Consider the following 17,713-nt stretch of genomic DNA (forward strand, 5'->3'; position numbering starts at 1 on the left):
ACCCACTTCTATTTAACCATCTGTCTGCTTCCTTTTATTAACCACCATATTCCCCTTGCCTAACTTTGAGCCTTCCAGTAGTGAGAGTCTAGACTAAAGAGGTTGTTCTAACCTGGTGGTTTTCAAGCCCCTGACCATCACTTTCTTTTTAGCAGAAATGGCCTGTGTTTCAAATTAAATATAACAATAAATCTCAATAAAAGAAAACCATAAAGCAGAATTACTTGGCTTAACTGGGTGGGAAGGAGAATCAAAATATTGTCCACTCAAGCTATCTCCTTGCCAGCATTTGTGGTACCTCAAGAAACCGGAGCATTCTATACAGTTTAAAAACCACTGTTTAAGTAAGCTTTAAATCCATACCTCCATGATATGCAGGAATCTGTCTTCAGAGGGTGGGTGTGTGGCTTGCAAAATCCGCCAGATGTGTTGAGTCTCATCTAGAGATACTTCTAGGAGATCTCCAACCATCATAAGTTCTTCTAGTTGGGCTTTAGCTCCAGGTGACAACTCTAACACTGGAGGTTCCAAACTCCGGGGCACCAAAGGGCTCTTTCGAGGCTGTTTCCTTGGGGTGCTAGAACCTTTCAAAAAACAAAACAACAACAACATAAAACAATCAGACAAAACAAAACAGTTGAAACTATAAAAAAACTAATATTTTCAAGCAAATATTTAAGGGAATGGTCACCCCCTCCTCTAATATTCACTTTAGATACCTGGATTCACTGCATCAGTATAAAAGTGAAAATGATATTAAAAACAAATATAGAACAAAAACATTTAGACTTCAAAGCTCACTCTAAAATACTGGATTAGGTTTAAAAAAAAAAAAAAGGTTCCTTATCAATTCTTTATCCTATGGCAAAGGAAGGTGAGAGTGGGTCAGAAATTTCTTAACCTATGCTCTCTCCAATTTAGGGTATGCCAAATTATTATGCATATAATATTAAGAATATAAACATATGTAACACTTATATAATATTAAGCCTTTTATATATAAATGGAGCCCTGGTAGTATAGTGGTTAACAGCTCAGCTGCTAACCAAAAGGTCGGCTGATCGAATTCACCAGCTGCTCTTTGGAAACACTATGGGGCAGTTTTACTCTGTCCTATAGGATCACTGTGAGTCAGAATCAACTCAACAACAATGGGTTTTGTTTTTTTGTTTGTTTGTTTACACATGGCTATCTTCCTAATGAACAGGCAGTAATATACTGTTTCATAAAATCCTGAATTTTACCATGAAAAGAAAAACACCCTCCATCCTCCAAAGGAGGTGTGCCGTAAAGCAGCGTGACTTATTTTCACTGGGGAAAAAAAGTGAACGTAATGGAGAATTCAAGTCATCCACCAAGGAAGAAAGAACTTTCTAACAGTTAAAACTATATAAAACCAGAATAAATATTCTTAAAAACCAACACATTCCTCAACAACTGGTAATGATCTAACAGAGGTTAAATGACTACCTATCAGGGATTTGATAGAGATGAGAGACTGAACTAGACAGCCTCTAAAGTTCTTCTAATTAAGATCTTATAATTCTGTAAGTTTTCAGGTTATCATCTAATGAAAGAAAATGCAAACAGGGGCTAGCTTTTCCTAAACGAAATAGAATTTTAAGATTCTATTAGTATTTCATGACCAGCAACTGTATTAAATTGTGAAGAGATTCACAGTCTTGATTAATACAATGTTTTTTCTCACTTGTTATAGGCTCTTCACCACATTTTTTAAAAAGGGTAATACCTTGAGAACAACTCTTAGAAGCAGAAGAGTAAGCATGTTCAGCACAGAATGAAGGTGCTGTCCACATGTGAGTTACCACCTCCTCAGACTTGATAGGAATCTCCTCATCACAAAAAAGATTGGGTTCGAGACTACTAGAGGATTTCACACTGGCTGTGTCCTGAAAAAGAAACAAAAACGGGTATTCAGAATTAGAATCACTTAGCTTATCCTCTGACAAGGATCTAAATGAAGGATTTCAGGTTAAAGCTTCTAATATAATATGCTAAAAATATGACATTAAAATTAACAAAAAAACTAGCTGCTGCTGAGTCCATTCTGCTTCATGGCAACCCCATGTGTGTCAGAGTAGAACTGTGCTCCACAGGGTTTCCAATGGCTGATTTTTCAGATGTGGATTGCCAGGACTTTCTTCTGAGGTGCTGCTATTAAATAAGAGAAAACATCCATTGGGGAGAAAAACAGTAACAACTATAGTTTCAAGTCAAGAAGGAAAGAATAAAGCTAAAAAAAAAAAAAAAATAGAAATAATAAACCTACAAGAAAATTACTATTAAGTAATCTACCTTCTACAGTCTACAACCCATAAATAGCTCCTATACCAACAAGCTAAGGAAACTTGACCCTTTAAAAGAAAATAAAATGGACTTAGGAGGGGGAAAAAAGGTATAGGTGTGACATTTTAAGGACACAAATCTTTAATCCTCTCTTAAGGTTTTCAAATCTAGAAGTTTAACAACTGCTCTTAATTACCACAATGAAGACCCTGACTACAAATATACAAATTATACACCTCTGACAGCTCTAATGAGTCTCAGACGATGCTCATATGGAATTAGGTTCCACAAGCTCAAATATGTACAGCTTTAATAATCAGAACACAGTCAAGAAGACAGAAATCACCAGATATTTCAACACAAAGAATTTAATATGGGAACTGGTTAAATATGTATCAAAGGACTAAAAAGGCAAAAAGGAAAACATCGAGGTAACATCAAGACAGCAACTGCAGGAAACAGTTATAATTTCTAGGGCTTGAGGGGACAAAGGAAGGAGGCACAGTTAGTTATTAGAATTTAAATACTTAGAGAAGGGGCCCTGCAGAGACTGCGACCCAGAGCACTGAGGAAGACATACTAGTCAGTTAGTTCTACTACTCTGAGGGAAAATGATGTAGTTGGTTTCAGGGGTGCCGGAAAGAAAACTAGAAACTGGAACCAGTTGCTCCTCCCAGGGTGAAAAAGCATGCAGTTCAGATTATGATGACAGCAATGGGGAATGAAACAGGAAAGATCAAGTCCCTTTTCACTGTTCTGGCCTTTTAATTTTCTCTAATGCCCCCTACTGGCAGAAGGGAGCCAACAGGTAGAGCAAAGGAGGGCAAACTATAGCCTGTAGGCCAAACTCAATTGGCATCCTGTTTTGGTAGGGTCTGTAAACTAAGAATAGCTTTTACATTTTTAAATGATTGTAGAAAAAAACAAAACGAAGAATATGCAATAGGGGCTATATGTGGCTCTCAAAGCCTAAAATATTTACCATCTGGCCCTGTACCGAAAAAGTTTGCCAACCCCAGTATCACAAAGCAGAGTATAAAAGGGTGGGTTAGGAGATGAGAGACAATAGCTTAAAGACTAACCCAACACCTGATTTTCTTTGTGGGGTGCCTGAGAGGAAGATCTACTATTATCATAAGACTACCTTAATTAAACAGGATACTTTCCAACACTCTAGACGTGTCAAAGTAATGGTTAGCTATGGGGAAAGAACAATTTAAGAGAAAAAGGTTTTGTGGGAGGAGTATGGAACACAATGGACCTTACTCACACAGTTCATAGCCTTCTTGCCTATTCAAGAATTTAAGTCCTAGATCAAGGTCTAATCTCTAAAATCTACAAGATACTGTAAAACCTCAACAACAAAAAGACAAATAACCCAATTAAAAAATGGGCAAAGGATATGAACAGGCACTTTACCAAGGAAGACATTCAGGCAGCTAACAGATACATGAGGAAATGCTCATGATCATTAGCCATTAGAGAAATGCAGATCAAAACTACGATGAGATATCATCTCACCCCAACAAGGCTAGCATTAATCCAAAAAACACAAAACAATAAATGTTGGAGAGGTTGTGGAGAGACTGGAATACTTATACACTGTTGGTGGGAATGTAAAATGGAAATCGATTTGGCACTTCCTTAAAACGCTAGAAATAGAAGTACCATACAATCCAGCAATCCCACTCCTTGGAATATATCTTAGAGAAATAAGAGCCGTCACACGAATAGATATATGCACGCCCATGTTCATCGCAGCACTGTTCACACCGGCACAAAGATGAAAACAACCTAGGTTCCCATCAACAGACAAATGGATAAACAAATTATGGTATATTCACACAATGGAATACTACACAACGATAAAGAACGATGAATCTGTGAAACATCTCATAACATGGATGAATCTGGAAGGCATTATGCTGAGTGAAATTAGTCAGTTGCAAAAGGACAAATATTGTATACTACTACTATTATAAGAACTCAAGAAAAGGTTTAAACACAGAAGAAAACATTCTTTGATGGTTATGGGGGTGAGAAGGGAGGGTATTCACTAATTAGATAGTAGATAAGAATTATCTTAGGTGAAGGGAAGGACAACACACAATACAGGGGAAGTCAGCACAACTGGACTAAACCAAAAGCTACGAAGTTTCCTAAATACAAACAAATACTTTGAGGGACAGAGTAGCAGGGGCAGGAGTCTGGAGACCATGGTTTCAGGGGACATCTAGGTCAATTGGTATAACAAAGTTTATTAAGAAAATGTTTTGCATTCCACTTTGGTGAGTGGCGTCTGGGGTCTTAAAAGCTAGTGAGTGGCCATCTAAGATGCATCAATTGGTCCCAACCCACCTGGAACAAAGGAAAATGAAGAACACCGACGTCACAAGAAAAATATTAGCCCAAGAGACAAAAAGGGCCACATAAACCAGAGACTCCATCAGTCTGAGACCAGAAGAACTAGATGGTGCCTGGCTACTACCAATGACCATCTCAAGAGGGAACACAACAGAGAGTCCCTGATGGAGCAAGAGAAAAGTGTGGTGCAGAACTCAAATTCTAGTAAAAAGACCAGACTTAATGGTCTAACTGAGACTTGAGGGACCCCAAAAGACATGGCCCCCGGACTCGCCGTTAGCCCAAAACTAAAACCATTCCCGAAGCCAACTCTTCAGACAAAGATTAGAGTGGAGTATAAGACATAAAATGATACTTGTGAAGTGTGTGCTTCTTAGCTCAAGTAGATACATGAGACTAAATGAGCAGCTCCTGTCCAGGTGCGAGATGAAAAGGCAGAGGGGGACAGGAGCTGGTTGAATGGACACGAGAAATCCGGAGTGGAAAGGAAGAGTGTGCTGTCACAGTATAGAAAGAGCAACTGGGGTCACATAACAATGTGTGTATAAATTTTTGTATGAGAAACTAATATGAACTGTAAGATTTCACTTAAAGCACAATAAAAAAAAAAAAAGGAGAGAATTTAAGTCCTAAAGGGCAAAAGAAGGGACAGTACAACACCCTTACTTTAGTTCACATATGATTCTTCTCACTAACTAGAATTGTCTTTTCAGACCTTGATTCTTATTCATTTCATTGTAACTCATGCAAGAAACTCTCTGTTAAGCTTTCAAAATGGAAAAGACATTGACCAGAAAATAATGGTAGGTAAAAAGAAATTAAAAACAAAAGAACAATTACTTCTTCAGTACAAAATATAAAATGTGAAGAGGCACAACAATACTGACTCTGGTAAGTTAAAGATGCATTGTTAGCCATAGAGCAATCACTAAAAAAAACAACAAAAAGAGGTACAGCATTCCCAGCACATACATATGTGCACCAAAAGACATGTTCATAGCAGCACTATGCATAATAGTCAAAAACTGGAAACAACCCAAATATCCATCAACAGTATAATGGGTAAATTAATTATGGCATATGCATACGATGAAAACTATTACTGTACAAAAAAAAAATGGGTAAATTTCACAAACATAATGTGGAATGAAAAGAAGCCAGATCTAAAAATATATTATGTATGATTTCACTTTTATCAAGTTCAAAGGCAGGCAAAATTAATATACAGTTAATGATAATATTCTATTTCTTGACCTGGGTGCTAGTTACGTACTTTTGTTCACTTTGATATATTCTGTAGAGCTATACATTTATGATTTATGCATTTTTCTATGTGTTTGTGCTTGTGTGTAAACTCAAAACTTTATAAAGAAAAAAAATTTTAAATATAAATAAAGGATGAAGATAAAAGGATAGAAAAACAGTACACCTTAACAAAGGCTACTAAGAAGGAAAATTACAGGTCAGTCTCAGTAATGGCAAAACTGCAGGAAAGGAGGAATGGCCTCTCAGTGAGAACTACATATGTTATCTGTCTTATGTGGTTAGTCAGTGGCACGAAAGTTTCAGACAAAATCTACTCTATTTCAACTAAAGCTCAAGCCACCCAACTTTTAATCAGGATGAACGTGAAAGAATAAAAGTGATTAACTTGCCTTTCTCTACACCAGCAGTTAGTGGGATACACAAAGGAATTTCCTGAGAGATAACAGCCACTCTGTTCTATGCCCTCCTTTCTGGTGTGTAATTCTAAACATTCATGCATTGCAAAATAAAAATTGTAATATGGATGGATGGTTTCAGAAAGGTAAACAACCTGCCTTAAAAGGAAATAATCATACGGATATCATGGATTATCCCAGACACAATCCCAAAAGATCTGTGACAGCCTTTGCTTCATTAAATATGTATTTTCGTAAGTGAAACTTAACTAAGTAATAATTTTCTTGGATTGCTGCTCAAAATATTTGGTGGTGATCACAGAATATAACGTGTAATAACAATACAAAGCACAAACCGTCTGTCTTAACATCTAAATGTTATGGTAGCTAAGATAAATGGTTTATTTTATTTTACTACATAATTACCTACTACTCTTCCTAAACCAGTCGGAGGTTTATTAAGCAAATTATTTTAAGTAGGAATTTATGGTCATAATCAGGGGACAGCATACAAAGGGAAAAATCACCAAGACAACTGAAAATAAATTGGCAAATAAATTTTTCCATATACAGTAAGCGCTTCCACTATGGGAAAATGCTTGAAGAGTATATGTATTTTTTAATGCAAAGATACCAACATCAAGGTAAATTTGACCACGAATTACCGTTAAGTCTTACCACGATTCTTCTACTCTTCCATCAAATGCATTGCTAACACTGTAAGATCCATAATTTAACTTTTCTATCCTGCCAATACTTCTTACTATAGAAGACGCAGTAAACTAAGACCACTGTATAAATTCTGCAAGAAAAGGACTACTCCATACAACCGTTATCAAATCAGTTTTGTTCCATACTTCTGAATGAAGATCATGTAATATTTGTGTTTTGTTTTCATATGTTACCAATCTGTTTCCAAGCAAAGTCTATCATGTTTAGCAATTCTAGACCAGTGATTGGTACCTAATGTGTTAGAAAGGAAACAATGCAAGTAATGGAGGCCTCTAAGCTATGGCAAACAGACAATTGTAGTATTCAAGTAAAAAGCTAACTAATTTATACCTAGCATGGATGGCACTCCCTTTAGCTGCTCCCAGTCATCCTATACAATCTTATAAACAGAGTTTTTAACTTCTGAGTAACAAGGTGCTGAGAACTCATTTCAAAGGCTAATTCAAGCGTCAACTTTTCTCAAGTCTTTAATTCATATAATGGAAAATTCCTTCACTAAAATGTCCCCTGGAATTAAGAATCCCTATCTTGAGAAAAATACTCTCCTGCAATGAATTTACAAGTGTCTGTGATAGATGGTTTTAATTTTACATCCTAGGAGTTTTGATGCTCATGGGATTCACAATCCTAAGAATGAGCAGTACCTAACTGATCTGCATGAAAAGACAAGAAAAGAGAGTTAAGGGGTAGGGGGGAAAATTCCACATAGCTCTTTGGAGGCAGTCTCTTACATCAGACTACGAACTCCCTGGTTACACAGATTCTAAACAGAGCAACTAAGAACAATATAAATAGATCAATGGATTAACTGTAACCTGGCAGGGTCTCTGCCAAGATCATGATGTTATTACTAACTAAAAAGACAAAGTACTTGCAGTTGACTTGCAACTGATGTGAAATGAAAACGAAAGGGGTGATAGGATCCAAGCAAAACAAACTTGCCAAAACCTTCTCTTCACCATCACTGTGGTTTCATTATCAAAATAATCATATTGATAGCAAATAATCTGTTCTAACTTCAACATGTAATTACCTTCATGTCATAACCATATGTCTCCCGAATGTCTTCATCAGAGTCTGTTTCTTCATCATCATAGTCCACTGTTTGTCGAGGGGAAGATGATACACTGCTGCTCACCACTCGGTTAAAAGCAGACTGCTGGAAACTAGGTAAGTGTCCCTAAACAACAAACAATTTCAAGATAAACAGAGACATACTAAACAAACATGGGTGCTTAACACCACCAAAATGTAATGAACTTGCAAAGTGGCTAACAGCTCTTCAACAGTTAGTAGAGATTACATCATTTGATTGTATCAAGGTCCACCTGAATGACATTTCCAAGTAATATTGCACTAAAATGACCTACATGTATAGCCAAAGGAAATGCTATGGGCTTATGTAGTAAAAAGATGTTATGGATAACAGAGTTGCTGGCAAGTTACTGCTGTCTTCCTAATCAACTGGTAACGTACATTTAATTTACTACTAATACTTCACAAATATTATCCCACAAAACAGAAAAAGAATGTAAATGCTAAACTTGCCTGTAAGTCAGGATTAGCAGCTGCTTTTTGGAGTTCTGCACTGATGATCTTTTCAGTTTTTTCTCGAGCTGCCTGCTCCACCATACGCTGGCTCAAAACAGACAGTTTGGCCAGGGCAGAGGACAGTTCATCTGTAGCCAGTGCCTGCCGTGCTCTGTCTTGCCAACTCATAGCACGTTCTGTCAAACACTGTAGGGCCTCTCCTTCAGGTAACCGTACAGGCAATTTCTGAAGGGATACCAGAAGTGACAGAATAGTCTCTAGCCTGGGCCTTCGAGACCGCATACAAAGAGGGCAAAGGAATTTTACTTCTTTAGCTTGCCAGCTTGACCCTTTTTTCTGGGAACTTGATTTAGGAAGGGGAACACAGCTGTTATGGAACCAGTCTTTGCAGAGCTCACACTGTAGCATAAACCCGCTGGCTGTCTTGCGGCAAATGCAAAATTTTACTTCTTCTATGCGGTCCACCATTGTCATCTTGGCTAGGTTGGCTGCTCTGAGGGAATGCATGGCTTCGACCTCTTTTTGCTCTCGTTCTTTGAAAACTGCCACCTGTATACAACAAGTATTTAATTGAACAGAGTCATTTCAATACAGCCAAAAAAACACCAAATCCTTAAGGCTAAGGGATCTTCCCTAAATAGTGGCCTCATGGTGACAAAGAACTGTCCTTTTTAAAAAATCAGTTCTGTCAACAACTTCCTAAAATTTGGGTCAGCTTGGCAACCTCTGTGCAAACATTTATCTGTGAAATGGGCAAAGTGCTGCCATAATTGATCATTTAATCAGTACTTTTGAACTCTTCCAGGAATACAGTACAAAGACAGCATGCTTTGAAGTCAAGTAATTTGGGTATGAAGACTGGCTCATGTACTTATAGGTGACTGATGTGGGTACCAACACACACTCTCTGAATCTCAGTTTTCTGAAGTAATGAGGGTAATCCCAACCTCATTTTCACTGTTTTAAGGATTAAATAAGATAACACATGAAAGTGCTTAACTTGGTGCCATGCACAATGTACACTCAATAATATTAGTTCCCCAATCCCTTGTAATTCATTCTCCAGGGACAAGTTCTACAAAAATCAATTATTATTTCTTTCTAGAAGGCATCTCCAATTCTTGTGGAGGTAAAATAACAAAACCTGATAATCAATTATAAAAACATTGTTTTATGCAACACATTTCCACAAAGTAAATAAAAGCAAGTAAAATTTAATTATCATAAATATTCTCCATGCATTTTATTTTTAAACTACTGGTAACTTTGAAACAATTTTTCAAGTAATTTCCAGTCCTACTCGTCTGGCAAGATTGGCTTGATAGGCAGACTCTCTAATGAGATCATTTTCATTGGCTTCAGCACAGATCATTGTAGGCAGAAGCAGCCACATCAAGTTACTAAGTGTATGCAATTCCCTACTATTATATATTGCCCAAACTCATTTTAAGTTTCTTTCTACTTACTTAAGCTCCAAGTAATCCTAACACATTCTTCTTCTCCTCCAAAAAAAAGACACCTTCCTTTCATAATTCTCATCAGTTTCAACTATTTTATTGAGTACTCACTATACTGCTGAATGCTACTAAGAGAAGGGACAGATCTTAAAAAGCAGCTGATATCATTAAATTGGTACATTTCCTCTGAAAAGCAAACCAGTATTAAGAGTAACAAAACGCTCTTAATTCTAAGCCAGTAACCCCACTCCTAAGAGTCAATTCTAGGAAAATAATTCATAAGAAAAATGTTACACAAAGAAGTTCACTTCACTGTTATCTATAATAGGGAGAGCTCAGTAACCACCAAAATGCTCAACATTAGGAAACTGTTCAGAAACTTACAGGTAATTTGATGGCATATTAGACAACTATTCAAACAAAAGAGATATAGAAAATACGCCAATTCTGGGTGAGAGCAGAACAGTAAAATGTTTTGCATATTTGGATTACAAGTATATAAAAAAATGTGAAATATATATGACCATAAAGCCAAAGATAAGGTATACAAAAATAAAAAGTTATATAAAGGTAGTTAGATACTACTTTCTTCCCGTAGTTTTCCTCACAATGTTAAGAAGCAAAGTACTCTGCACGTTATCCTAGGCTTCTTTTAGATTGATGTGATCCATTAATCAGCACTTTCTGGTTTTGATTTTCAAATATTGTGATTTCACCTAGTCTATCATCCAGCTGATATTTAATCATCTCAGTCACCAGGACACAATGCGGCTTGCTCAAATCCAGACATTATGTCTACTGTACTCCCCCATTTAATGCCCCAAATGAAACCCATGTTGGCTCCTTGAAATCAACATTTAAGTGCTCACAAGCATTTGAATAAACTTGATGATAGAGGGGAAAGGATTAAAGTTGACTTCTCGAAGGAGATAGGCATAACTGTCAGGAAGGAAACTGTTGGGAGGGCAGAGAGCAGGGGAAGGGAGTTTAAAGGAAAAAGAGATAACAGGTGATGTATTTCAGCTTTTGACATACTGAAACTGATGTCCTCAATGTGATTAGACATACAACACTGGTGAAAAGGTGAGAGGTTAGAGCTAGAGATTGAAATTTGATAGTCAACTTGATCAAGGTGATAGCTGAGGCAATGCAAGTGGATGAGCTCTGAAACGGAGTGACTATAATACGGGGTCAGAGACAGAGCCCTCAGATCCAACCATAGGTCAAGGAAAACAATTAGAAGGTAAACTAGAGGGGAGGTGATCTTTGCTATTATTGTTCTTTTATTTGGTTTCTGTCATGGATTGAATTATGTCCCCTAAAAAATGTGTGTATCAATTTGGCTGGGCCATGATTCCCAGTATTGTGTGGTTGTCCTCCATTTTGTGATTGTAATTTTATGTTAAACAGGATTAGGGTGGGATTGTATAACACCCTTACTAAGGTCACATCCCTGATATAATATAAAGGAAGTTTCCCAAGGGTGTGGCCTGCACCTTCTTTTATCTTACAAGAGATAAAAGGAAAGGGAAGCAAGCAGTCCATGGGGGACCTCATACCACCAAGAAAGTAGCGCTGGGAGCAGAGCACATCCTTTGGACCCAAGGTTCCTACGCAGAGAAGCTCCTAGTCCAAGGGAACATCGATGAGAAGGCCGACAGAGAGAGAGACTTCCCCTGGGCTGACACCCTGAATCTGGACTTTCAGCCTACTTTACTGTGAGGAAATAAACTTCTCTTTGTTAAAGCCATCCACTTGTGGTATTTCTGTTATAGCAGCACTAGATGACTAAGACAGTTTCTAACAGAAAAAAGTCCCAGTCATGCTAGAATGTACTTGTAGAGAGATAGTGTTTGAAAATGTTTGAAAGTGAGGGGGAAAATTGTGGGATCAAGGTACCAAAGGATGTGGGAAAGGAATGAGATCCTGAATACAGATTAGAAGGTTAGCTACAGGGAGATGTTCCTTTTTTTGAAGCTGGAAAGAACGATTAAATGGTAAACATAAAAAGAATGAATCTGCTAATATTCTCACAGAATTTTGTTTCCACCAAGCAAATTCAAGATCTATTGTTACATAATTCCTTACCACCATGGCTGTATCTCTGGTTTCCTCCAATCCTTCTTCCAGATCACTCAGAGGCTCAAGGTCTAGATCCTTTTCTTTTTCTATTAGTTCTTTTACCTTTTTCCTTCTGTTTTTACCACTTCCATATATACCAATGTCAGTCCGGGGACTTAGTACCTATAAAGATAAAACCAAAACATGAACTCTGGTTTAAAAAAAAACTTAAAAGTGAAAATAATAAAACGCATCATTTATTGAGCACTCACCATGTACCAGAACTCTCCTAGGGACTTTATACACATTATTTAGTTCACTCTTTACAACAATCCTATGAAGTAGGTATTATTATCCTCATTTTACTAACAGGGAAGCTAAGGATCAGAAAGAAAAAACTTACCCAAGGACACAGCGTTAGCAATTAGGGAGCCAGTCCTCAAACTGAGACTATCTTATTCCAAAGTCTGTACTCTCAACTACTATGTTCAACTGCTCAAGATGAAAAGAAGAATGGATATTTAAATTCATGTTTCTAAGAAATAAGATCTCTCAGTGACAGAGTTCAATAACAATAAATTCAGGCTGATTGCCTTTTCTGGACACAGCACAAGATGAACTAGAAATGAGTCTGCCTAAGGCTCCAGATTTCAATCAACATCTGATATTAGCTAAGAGGAAGCACTTGTAAACCTGCGACCAGAGAAACTGAAAATAACCCTCAGCAATGGTACTATTATCTACAGGTGCTAAATTATCAACTAATAATGAGATTGTTGAATTACGTGCACACAGAGCAAAATCACTCCTTACCTGTAACAATGTATGGCTAGAATTCTTCTTCAAAAAGGTCCGCCCAGTCCGTTCTCTCCATGCTCGTGCTGCTGCTACCTGTGACTCCACTTGGGGCAGTGCATCAAGACGCACAGGGATAGGGCGCCCTTTAGCAGATAAGCTCTCCAGTTGCTCCAAGTAAGCATAGTTGCTGCCACTCTGAAAGATAAAAGTACATTTTCACATAATTTGAGTTCTCTTATGGAGTCTGGCAATATGTCAGAGGAAAACTTTACAAAGAGTTTTGTGTTAATTTTTTTTATTCAGTCTTTAAATCTGAATTGCAGCTCTTGAATTAATATAACTTCCAATGTCCTACAAAAACGTTTGTGTAAACAACCTAAGAGCCCATCAACAGATGAATGGGTAAGCAAATTATGGCACATACACACAATGGAATACTATGCAACAATAAAGAACAATGATGAATCCGCAAAACATCTCACAACATGGATTAATGGATTCCGACTAATAGCAACAGGACAATAAAATTAATGGTTAGAATCACCTTTTCTACAAGTGGAAATCAACTGTATTACTACAGATAAATTTACCTGCCTTTCTATGAGCATGATTCATTTGTGTTACTATCATTATTTTTCTTACCACTAGACAGAGTTGTAAAATAGCTCAAAGAAAATCTAAGGCACACACCCCTAGAATCGAATAATCCTAGAGAGTTTGCTAGAGTCTGCTAAACAAAACCCAGTAATCTTTTGCCCATTTCAAAAACCAAAACCTTTCACGGTTTTCCTAACAACTACAAAACAGTATTTTAGTTCTGATAACCATCTCAATTTTATGTTATATAAGCAGAGATGAGAATGAAAATTTTCAAGTCACAGTGTTTCAATTTTTCCATGGAATGAAGTCATTATGATTTTTTGAACTTATGCTACTTTAAATTTACTAAGTAACTGAGTCATTACAGAAGGTGAGAGGGTTATTAATAAGTATTCTATTCAGGGGCTTAGAGAGAACACTTGAAGTGGGCTGGCAGCCAACAGACTTTACAATAATTCAGAGTGGTACCTCTGACTGGATATATCTCCTAGCAGACATAATACATAGCCATACCTATAAGAAAGTGTATATATCCCCATAACATTCATTATTATTCAGAGCCTACGAAGGCAAGGTAGTGTTAGGTGCTAAATGCTGACATTCCATTCCCATGTGTTAACTAACACATTTGCCTGTAAATTCATTTTGAAAGATACACTGAAGCATCTAGGAAAATAAACAGTAAAGAAACCTAAGTAAAATTTTAAAAAAGAATTAATGAGCAGTTTGTAGGCCTACTAGAAATTACAATGATATAATTAAATCATTACTATAGTCGGATAGGAATAGATGACTAACTGGAATAGAACAGTGCAGGAAGATGAGCCCCTCAGGTTGGAAGCTTACAAGTCAGTCCTTCCACTGGAAGGAAACATATGACAGCTACCTATACTTGTTGACTTAATCCTTTAATACACAAACAGCCAACTGTGGATTATCAGACACTTGAGGCCAATCAATTGCCTGAAGTAGGTCAAAGATGAAACAGAGGAGCTGTCCTGGTGAAAACCTAAAAAAACTTTAAAAAACAAAAACAAAGAGAAACAGTGGCAGCTAAGCAGGTCCCAGAGAAAGTAAACTGAAAAGAAAGTGAAAGAGAAGTCATTAGAATTTGACATTAGAACTAGAATATGTTCTTTCTTAGAGTAGCAGTTTGGTAAAAGAGAGTTGGTTTCCTTTTTCTCTGGATACAGTTCTGCAGTAAAGAGTATTTACATAATCAACACTGTTTGAATAGGTAATATTTATGTGAATTATAAAATTGGAAGGAAGGATAAGTGAATTTTTAGTACTATAATTATTAGTTATTTTAATCTAAAGAATTAAGATGCATAACTTAAAGGGTGTAATCAGTGTCAATGAACTGTACATGCAGAATACACATCCTGCTGTGTATATTCTTAACAACCACAAAAAATAAAATGAAATACATATATATATATTAAAAAAAAAGAATGAAAAGTTTACAGAATCCATCTGTCAAATAGCTCAACCACATATATGAGACTAAATGCGCACACCAGCCCAGGGGCAAGGACAAGAAGGAAGGAGGGGACAGGAAAGATGGACAAATGGAAATGGGGAACCCAAGGTCGAGAAGGGGAGACTGTTGACACGTTGCGGGGTTGGCAACCAGTGTCACAAAATGGTATGTGTATTAATCGTTTAATGAAAAACGACTTTGCTTTGTAAACCTTCATCTAAAGCACAATTAAAAAAAAAAAAAGGAATTGATCTGTGAAACAGACATTACCTGAACAGTAGGATGATGCTTCCTTACTTTAATGGCTTTTATAATTCAAAAGAAGTATTACCTATTCAAGCATACTTTCATCTCTATCTAGCACTTATTTCACTTTGATTTGAATTACAGATGTGTAATATATGTCTCTCCAACTAGAGAATACGCTATTTCAGGGCCAAGGTCATATCCTATTTATTTTTATAACCTTACCTTACATCTCTGGCCCTCAAATATCTAGAACAGTACCATGAGTACTGTGGTGTTCAATAAACGTTAATTTCATTTGCTTTTTCTGCCTCTTACTATAAAAGTAATTTATGCATGTGGAAAAAGATTCAAAGAATACGGCAAGAAATAAACTCCCTACTACTAAGAGTTAAATAAATACCTAATTCCCTCATGTTTCATAGGAGGAAGTCAACAGACACAAGTAATGTTTGAATAGGTAATACTTATTTTGAATTACAAAACTGGATGGGACTTCCAGGCAACATGGCGCTTTAGGCAGAAGCACCACGCTGTCCCTGCACAGCAAAGATCCAAAAACCTAAGCCAAACAGAGAAAACAGCAATCCTGAAATCCTAAGCATCAAATGAAGGGATAAAGAACTCAGCCAAGCACCAAATGGAATAAGAAACTGACCGAGAACAGACAGTGAGGAGAGATACACGCAGAGCTCCCCTATCAGCTAAGACAGCACAGATCTGCCATCTTGGACTCCTATCAGAGACCAGTGAACAGGGGGTACCAGAGAGCAGCTTCACAGAGCTTCCAGCAGGAGAGAAAACAACCGGTAACCAGCGATATATGCTTTCCCACCCCTCACCCTTCTTCACCCCCACTCACCCTCCTCTGCTTCCCACGGCCACAGTCTCTTGGCCGGGAAGCATCGGCTGCTTGGATTCCACCTGCCCACACTGGCCGGCTCCCTGAGTGCCATTTGTTGGCTGCTGGTGTTGCTTTTTTCCACTTCTTTTGATTTCTTCCTTACCTCTCACCACCTCCCACTCCTTTCTCTCAAATACCTGGCTCTGTGTACCATCTTTGCTTCTTCCTGAAAGGCTGTGAAACTTCGCTCAAATGCGAAACTGCTTCTCAGTCCGTGCTGTCATGCTGGTGGGATCCAAGGGCTTTTTTCTTTTTCTTTTTTTTCTGTTTTGTTTCCTTTTTCTTCTCTCAAATTGGGAGCCCATTCTAGGCGGGCAGTACTGTGCAGCTTGGGACCTACCCTCTCAGTCTGCACAGATGCACGGAGGGATCCCTGAGACCGTTTCTTTTCTTGTGTTTTCTTGGGGGTTTTTCTTGCTCTTTTTTAAAATTTGTTTTGTTTTCTTTTGCCTTTTTGTCTTTCTTCATTACTCAGTTTCTCATCTCTCTATACCTTCCTTCTCTTCCTGTCCCCTAAATACCTGGCGCTGAGTGAGCCAGGCTGTACTTCAACGCCTGGGAGCAACTTCCCAGACCCCATAGCCTCACCGGTGGGATCCCTGGGAGCTTTTCTTTTTTCTTACTAATTTGTATTTATTCATTTTCTTCTGTTCTTTTTTTCTTCTTCTCCTTTTTGTTTTTCTCCATTTCATAGTCTCTCATCTCTCCACTCCGATGGCAAGCTCCCCTAGCACTCTTTTTTGTTTGTTTGTATGTTTTTGGCTACTGTTCCTCTCTCTTCTCTCCCATACCCATCTTAGCTCCACACATCACAATCTCCCCCCCTCCATCCTGCCTACCTGCATCGGGTGCTTAACATCACACCAACAAGCAGCATAGGCACAGCCTACCAGAACCTGCCTTGCACTGATTACCAGCCCGCCCTGGTGGCTGTAGAAGTGCCACAAACAACCCATCCTAGCAACTCCTCTTCAGCTAGACCTGTCCTGCTGTACCATATCTAAGAGACTGACCCTGACAATTGGAGAAGGAGGCGGAAAGTATCATACCCACAGACAAGCAAACAACAAAGAACACACAGCCTGCCTGCTCAGACATAGCCAAATAAAACAAAAAAAAAAAGGACGAAACAAACAAATCTACAATCAATAAATGAGAAAAATAACTACTGAATGCCCCGAAGACAGCAGACAATTATCAAAACATTTACAAAAACACGACAGGATGGTTCCAGAAGGCATCTAAAATAAAACACCAGATGACTTTCCAGTAGAAGAAAAGGCACTAGAATTACCTGATGGGAAATTCAAATCTCTTATACTCAGAATTTTAGATCCAAGAGTTGAAGCAAAAACCAGACAAAAATGAGGAAAAAATAGACAAATTCACAGAAAAGGCAGACAAATTCACAGAAAATACAGACAAAAAAATGGAAGAACTCAGGAAAATAATGCAGGAACAAAATATCAAAATAAATTGACAACTGGAAATCATACAAAAACAACAATTAGAAATCCAAAAGATAAACAACAAGATTTCAGAAATGGAC

General features: G+C 37.7%; 1 protein-coding gene across 1 annotated transcript in view; it reads right to left on the minus strand.

Annotated features, from left to right (window-relative positions):
* Positions 1–17,713, minus strand: part of KDM5A (lysine demethylase 5A) — a 123,230-nt gene that overhangs the window by 11,846 nt on the left and 93,671 nt on the right. The window contains exons 21-26 of the mRNA XM_004381196.2: positions 12,947–13,126; positions 12,161–12,316; positions 8,613–9,164; positions 8,098–8,244; positions 1,751–1,910; positions 364–584 (exon numbers count right to left, since the gene is read on the minus strand). Coding sequence (XP_004381253.1) covers positions 364–584; positions 1,751–1,910; positions 8,098–8,244; positions 8,613–9,164; positions 12,161–12,316; positions 12,947–13,126 — 1,416 coding nt within the window. The remainder of the gene's footprint in view (positions 1–363; positions 585–1,750; positions 1,911–8,097; positions 8,245–8,612; positions 9,165–12,160; positions 12,317–12,946; positions 13,127–17,713) is intronic.

The sequence above is a fragment of the Trichechus manatus genome, unplaced genomic scaffold, assembly GCF_000243295.1.
Source record: "Trichechus manatus latirostris isolate Lorelei unplaced genomic scaffold, TriManLat1.0 scaffold00081, whole genome shotgun sequence".
Taxonomy (NCBI): domain Eukaryota; kingdom Metazoa; phylum Chordata; class Mammalia; order Sirenia; family Trichechidae; genus Trichechus; species Trichechus manatus.